Raw genomic sequence first — 7662 nt, 5'->3', positions numbered from 1 at the left:
ATACGATGGTGCTATCTACACACATGTTTTTAACCTTCCACACATTTTTTTTTGTTAATTTTGTTGTTTGATTTTCTTCAATCATTCGGTCCAATGGCCAAAAAATTAAGAAAATTGTGTGAAAAGTAAAGAGATGTGCGGATAATACCACTCATTTAAATACAATGAGAAAATGTTATGTTGGCTATTAGCTTTTGAAGACAAAATTACTATCAGTAAGACTACCAAAAAAATTATGTATCTTTGTTACAGATACCTTCTAAATAACGTGGTCGGATATCTATACTCAAGTTTTTAATGTTTCCTTTTTTTTTGTTTTTTTTTTTTTGTTTTGTCTCTTCCTTCCATTTAGCAGAGAATATAGGGTAGAGGATTTTCTCTTCATCTGTAGAGGGAGTTTATTTTTCACCTTTTATCTTCAGTCAGTGATTTTATCCGTTTACTTTGTTTGAAGAGAGAGAGTTGATTTCGTGTATGTGTTTTGTCCAGATGATTGGATGCACGTGCAAAACCAGAAGGTAAATTCCTTATTCCTTCTCAACTTCTACTGCAGCTTTTTTTTTTTTTTTTTTAATTGTTTATAAATAATTAGTAAAATTAATTTTTGAGTAATGTGATGAAATACTATAAATATATTATATATAAACAAATTGGTATAGATTCCCATCTTCCACCTTCGTCAGTTTCTTGCTTCTCTGCCACCTCTCCCTCCTCCTTCCTTCTTCTTCCTCCCCCTCTGTAAGCATCTGCTTCTTCTTTCTTTATTCTTTCTGCACTGCTATTTTCTGCAGTTTCCTTAATCTCAGATTGCATGGCATTCTGTATTTCTTGTGTTTTCTGAGTTGTTTGCTGTGATGGGATTTGAGTTTTGATTGTTTTATGATCTGGGTTTGCTTGCTTTTACTGTAAAAATGATAAAATTAGTATCTTTATTTCTTGGGTTTTGATCTTTGGATTATGATCAGCATACCCCTTGGTTTTATCGCAGTATTGAACTCAATTAAGAGACTCCAACAGCACAGTGATTAATTTTTAATTAATAATCAGTAATTATGTTCGATGAGTCCGGATTTTGTATAAAATCCGCTGGAATTATGAATTTGTAGAATTTGAGTGATACAGATTTTTAACCCCCTATCCAAAGTTCATGAGCTGCAATTTTGCCTCGTATTCCTATTTGACCAAAAAATAAATATTGTGTTTGCTCTATATTTTTTTTTCCTTCTAAATTTGATCTTTTTTTTTTTGTGTGGAAATAGTGGTGTTGAACTTGTTGGAAGCATGGCAATTTCCGGGGTTCGAAAAGATAGAGAGTTGAGGATTCATGAAAGTTTGGATGAGCTGAGCACTGATTTGGCAGACTACATTGCTGAGCTATCAGAGGCATCCGTGAAGGAGCGCGGCGTCTTTGCAATTGCATTATCTGGTGGTTCTCTCATTGGCTTAATGGGGTATCATGCTTTCCCTTCCACATCCCCTTTTTCATGTGCTTTGACTTTTGTGTTAATACGTAACTTGTGATGGTGGGAAAACAGGAAACTGTGTGAAGCTCCTTATAACAAGACTGTAGATTGGGCCAAATGGTATATATTTTGGGCAGACGAGCGTGTTGTGGCGAAAAGTCATGTCGATAGCAACTACAAGCTTGCGAAAGATCGCCTTTTGTCCAAGGTTTGTATGATATTCTTCCGTCTTTTTTACCCTCTCAGACTGTGCAGGCTGTATTTTGTTCTTGAAGTAATTGAGTCAAAGAAATGTAATAGAGATTGCTTGTCTTGCTTTGAGCATGATGCTTTCTTCTTCCGGTCTTTCTCTCTTTCGGAAAGCCAAATGACAGGATGAACTTCGAATAAAAGGATAGATATTAGCATTATTATTTTGATCCGTTCTGTGTTTTACCTCTTTACATGACGACGAGGTGACTGTGATTTAGTACGCGACAATTGTGTACTGGATCTAAACTGCTTATCATATTAAGGGGGGTGTATTCAATTGAGATTTTGAGGGATTTTAATTCTTTTAATGAATCTAGGGGTATTCGATTAGGATTTAAGTGATTCTCTGAAATTCAATGCGTATTCAATCAGGATTTTAAGATAGTTTATTAAAATTCTTAGAAATCCGGATGTATTCAATTAGAATTTTAAAGAAGTTTATAGAATTCCAGGTGTATTCAATTAGAATTAGAATTTAGAGAATTTGGAAAAATTGAGGAATTAGAAGGAATTAGACAGATTTTGTAGTGTATTTTAAGCATCCACAAATCTCGCCTCTTCCCATGAGATTTCGAGGGAATTGAATCAAAATTTTACATAGAATCTCTAAAACTCCGTAAAAATCCATTAAAATCTCTCAAATTCCCAATTTAATACACCCCCTAAATAGTCAAGTTTCTTGTATAAGAAATTTACTAGCTGTTGCTGATTTCTGTAGTTTCGCTAAGTTTCTGTGTCATCATCGGAACCACCTTATATATTGCAGCCATCTTCTGGTGCACATGTTCAACTTTAACAATTCTTGCGGATAAAGTTGGCTTTTAGTAAAAGGAGGATCACTGCTGCAGATTATGTTGGTTGTTTCTCCGTCATTTATTGCATCTTAAACACCATGAACCTATCTCATAGCCACTTCAGTGAACTTTCCTTTTAAACAAAGTATTTACTGAGATGTATGTTTTTTTGTTCCTCTTTGAGTTATGATCTTCTATTTTTCATGATTTTCCATATTTTAATTACATGATGTGATGAGTTCCGCCATTGGCAGTAATGATTTTTTTCTATTTCAACTGGTATTGGACAAACTATTACTCACTTGTTGACTTCACATATGGCTATCTCATGAACATCTCTTCACAACAGCATGAAGATCTTCTAATATGCAATCAGCAATTAGTTAATCAAGCTATAGATTTTTCGTTCATGGCTATCGGGACTCTTACTGAATGTAAAATATGCTAGTTTGTGCACGTAGTATCATTTTAGTATTAGAGAAGCACTCAAACTTATGACAATCTTGTTGCCGGTGAATGTGATTGAATGTCGTCATTCACTTTGTGTTCATGTATTTTCCCAAAGTTTCGGAAACACATTAATATCCATTTGTTAGTATATTGGAACTGAAAGCTTTCATCGCCCATCTGTATTCGGTTTTCCCATGCTCATTTTTATTTCATGTTTGCAGGTACCTATAATTCCCAGTCATGTGCATTCTATTAATGATTCAGTGTCAGCAGAGGAGGCTGCTGATGACTATGAGTTTGTCATTCGCCAGTTAGTGAAATCTCGTGTGATCAGCGTGTCTGATATAAGTGACTGCCCCAAGTTTGACCTAATCCTCCTGGGAATGGGTCCTGATGGGCACGTCGCCTCACTATTCCCTAACCACTCGGTGCTGGAGAAGAAAGATGAATGGGTAACTTTTATAACTGACTCCCCCAAACCTCCACCCGAGAGAATCACGTTCACTCTGCCAGTCATCAACTCGGCATCCAATGTGGCGATAGTCGCAACAGGTGACAGCAAAGCAGAGGCTGCGCACATGGCAGTCGACGACATGGGATCTGACCTCCCTCCAGTGCCGGCTGCAATTGTCCAGCCACTGAAAGGGAAGTTGGTGTGGTTTTTGGACAAGGCAGCTGCCTCAAAACTTGATGACGGTACTCAAGTCTCCGCATAGGATCGAATCCCTTCGTGTCTAAGTGTATGTTTTGCATTTACCGGAAGGATTCGATGCCTGTGATTCGATCACTTTCGCCATTAGTCACCTTTTGTTCAAGCTTTTGGGTTAATTTCCCCTGTTTTGCCTTGCCTTCCTCTCTCGTTTAGTGGGGTTTGGAGAAGTGTGATAATCCTTTTATAAGAACAGGTCAATAAATTTGGGGACTTTAATTCAAAAGTCATTTTTCTGGTTTTACTTTGCTAATTGGAAAGACTCAAACGTTGGATGATGTTTTTCTCATGGATGGTTTCCATTTAGTAGTTAAAAGCGTTTATCATTACATTTGAGGTTGTTTGTCCTCCCTCAATATCTTTTGTGACAAAAGAAAATATGACATGTTTAGGGTCTGATGATAACCGTTTCAATTTTTAGTTTTTCATTTTTTTGAAAACTGAAAACTTGTTTATTAGCTGTTTTTAAGTTAAAAAAAAACGTTAAAACCAAGCCAAAGTTTGAAAAAATATCAGCTTTTTGGTTTTCGGTTTTAAAAACAATGAAAACGAAGTGGTTATTGACCGATTCCTTACTTGAAATCGGAGTAAGAAGGTGAAGTGTGATTTTAATATGAAATTGGACCATAAGATGCATTTTATTATTATCAATTTCTTTAAAATAGGGTCCCACACCAATGATTATATTGCTTTTAGTTACTCTTAAGCTCATCTTAATCTTGAACACAAAGGAAATGCACAAGGTCAAAGGAGGTTTTCTTGCTTTAAAAATTGAAGCTCAAGATCTGCGTTCAGATCAGTTCACCAACTAAGTTCTCCAAAGGAAAAAGTTTAACCTTTTCTGGAATTCGGCTGGTTATGTGGAAACATGTAATGATTGGTGGGTTGAGAATATAGGTGGGTGAGACTAAGCAAAATTTGGTTATACGTGTGGGTTACCACCTCCTGAGTTTTTTAATACTTAAATTATGAGTCTCACCTGGTGTATCGTTCAGTGTGCTAAGTACACTAAACAATTTCATACGTTCAAAGACCAAGCTAGTTTAAATACATTCTCGATCTCCTAGACACCGCGTCTAAGAAAATCATTGTCATCAACACCGCATCTCTGTTTGTTGAGTTAGTTGGGATAAATTGTGACCAATTAAAATTAAAATATACTTCAATTCAGTCTGTTGTTTGTTGTGTTGAAATGTAAGATAGACAGTATATGATGGATTATGAATCCACAATAAAGTGTGTTATCTAACATGTCCTAACACATGAGTTAGAAATCTTGATTTATATGTTCCTTTCAATCTAATCATGTCCTAAAGCTCAATCTCACTCGGTCTACCAAAAAAGGCCTAAAAAGTTTTGATATCGTACTCTTGTTCACCTACCGCTCAACCACTCCTAATTAATAACATGAAAACGACCTGGCATATCCAATCTTTTTCTATATAGAGACATTGAAGCGTGTGGGAATCATTCACTATAGTTGGATAAGATTAAGATGGTTCAAAATTTTTCTCAATGTCCTTAAAATATTACATTAGTGACTAAAAAGTAAAAACACAATAATTAAACAAGCAAGGCAAATGTTTTCAATGTCCTTTAAATTCTGATAACCCTGTTCACATTTTGGAACTGACTTCAATACTTACATGTATAAATATAATTACTGTTTTTTTTTTTTTTTTTTTTTGTCAAACTAATTTACTTTCATTAAAAAAAAGGTAAGTACAAGGAAAAAGAGAGCCCAAAGGGTAGTCCACTACCTAAATACAAGCCCAACAACAACAAAAATTACACAAAATTACCTCAACTATGGATCAAACGATACTTTCATACCTAATCTTTTAAAAATGACAATGTCATATCTCAACTTAAGAATTTGTGACAATATCAGACTTCCGTCAGTTTTTCTGTTAATTTTTCTGTTCAGTGCTGACGTGACTAGAAACAGGGTCCACTCACTAATCCAACTGGATTAAAAAATAATTAAATATTATAAAATTAAAAATAAATTTATTTTTTATATAAAATTGTAGGATTCACACTCTCTCTCGCATCTCTCTCTTCTTTCTCTCTGGACACCTGCATCCCCAAAACCCAGAAACTCTTCCCACCCTTCCCACCCATCCCCCCCCAACCTTCCTTCACCACCCCACCGCCGCCATCTCTTCCTTTATCTCCACCTCCTTCCCAAGGTTGGGCTAAACAAAAATTGAAAACGAAATTCGATAAATGAGAAAACATAGAAACCAATCAAACCCACACCACAATGATACAATTCAATTCAAAGAATCTAACTTTCCCAATTTTCCCACACTTTCTCGGCACCCAAATAGAAAAGAAGAAACAAAACTCAGAATCATCGCCGCGAAACGCCCGATTCAGCTTTGCCAATTTATAAATCTCTGATGGGTCCAAATACTCCAAAATAATTGCTGCGCAACCCTCCGGCAAATGCCAAGACCGAGTTTCTGTCACATCCAGGCCCGGGGCGGATCACTTCCCGGGCCCGCTCCACCACCGTAGCATGATATTGTCCGCTTTGGGCTTACCATTCCCTCACGGTTTTGTTTTTGGGAACTCACGAGCAACTTCCCAGTGGGTCACCCATCATGGGATTGCTCTAGCCCCCTTCTCGCTTAACTTCGGAGTTCCTACGGAACCCGAAGCCAGTGAGCTCCCAAAAGGCCTCGTGCTAGATAGGGATGGGAATATACATTTAAGGATCACTCCCTTGGGCGATGTGGGATGTCACAATCCACTTCCCTTAGGGGCCCAACGTCTTCGTCGGCACATTTCCGGCCAGGGATTGGCTCTGATTCCAATTGTCACATCCCAGCCCGGGGCGGATCACTTCCCGGGCCCACTCCACCACTGTAGCACGATATTGTCCGCTTTGGGCTTACCATTCCCTAACGGTTTTGTTTTTGGGAACTCACGAGCAACTTCCCAGTGGGTCACCCATCATGGGATTGCTCTAGCCCCCTTCTCGCTTAACTTCGGAGTTCCTACGGAACCCGAAGCCAGTGAGCTCCCAAAAGGCCTCGTGCTAGATAGGGATGAGAATATACATTTAAGGATCACTCCCATGGGCGATGTAGGATGTCACAGTTTCAATGGCAAAGTTTTCGGTGCTTACAAACATGTTTTCTAGGCTTGTTGCATGGACGCTCCCGTGGCACCTCCCGGCCACCTCTTCGCCAGGGATAACTCTCTTCTCGCATCGGGTGGGGAAGGTTGGGGTTTTCTGTTTGAAAATGGAGAATTAGGGTTTGGGTTTGGGTTTGAAAGGGATGGGAAGAGGTAGGGGAAGGGAAGAGGTAGGGGAAGGGAAGAGGTGGGAGATGGGGGTGGATTAGGAAAGGTTGGGGGGATGGGGAAGAGTTTGGTGGTTGTCGAAAAGAAGAAGAAGGTTGGTGCAGGTAGAGGAAAGGGGAGGCTCGCACCCATAGGCCATTTTTAATTTTTTTTGTTTTTTTTATTGGGTAAAGTACAAAAAACTATCTCAACTATTGGTGTCATGATACTTTCATACCTTATCTTTTAAAATTGACAATGTCATACCTCATCTTACGAATTTGTGCCAATGTTATACCTTCCGTTAGCCTGCCGTTAATTTATCAGTTAAATGCTGACGTGGCTTAATCCAGATCCCACTTTCTATTAAAAAAAATCATTTAATATTTTTAAATATTAAAATAATAAAAAAAAGTTGAAACAAAAAAAAAAATCAAAAAAATCAAAACCTTCCCATCCACCCCCTTCCTCCTTTTCTCTCTCCCCATCTTCTTCTTCCCTGCATGATTCAACCAAAAATAAATAAATAAATTTTTGCCTCAACCCCCCGAAGAAGAAGAAGAAGAAGAAGAAAAAGGAAGGAAGGAAGGAGGAGAAGAAGAAGAAGAAGAAGAGAAAAAAAACAAACCCAACCCAGTTCGTCCCTCCCCCCAAAAAAAACAAGCCCAGTTCATCCCCCCCCCCCCAAAAAAAACAAATC

The 7662-nt window shown here is 37.9% G+C and overlaps 1 protein-coding gene across 1 annotated transcript; it reads left to right on the top strand.

The window, feature by feature from the left end:
• The first annotated feature begins 666 nt into the window (after positions 1-666).
• LOC137731106 (probable 6-phosphogluconolactonase 1) lies at positions 667-3999 on the top strand. The gene is made up of 4 exons (XM_068470187.1): positions 667-738; positions 1260-1451; positions 1536-1671; positions 3181-3999. The coding sequence occupies exons 2-4, from the start codon at positions 1282-1284 to the stop codon at positions 3673-3675; spliced, it is 801 nt and encodes a 266-aa protein (XP_068326288.1). The 5' UTR covers positions 667-738; positions 1260-1281; the 3' UTR covers positions 3676-3999.
• Positions 4000-7662: the final 3663 nt, after the last annotated feature.

This window comes from Pyrus communis, chromosome 4, assembly GCF_963583255.1.
Source record: "Pyrus communis chromosome 4, drPyrComm1.1, whole genome shotgun sequence".
Lineage (NCBI taxonomy): Eukaryota > Viridiplantae > Streptophyta > Magnoliopsida > Rosales > Rosaceae > Pyrus > Pyrus communis.
This window is presented reverse-complemented; position numbering and strand designations above follow the sequence as displayed.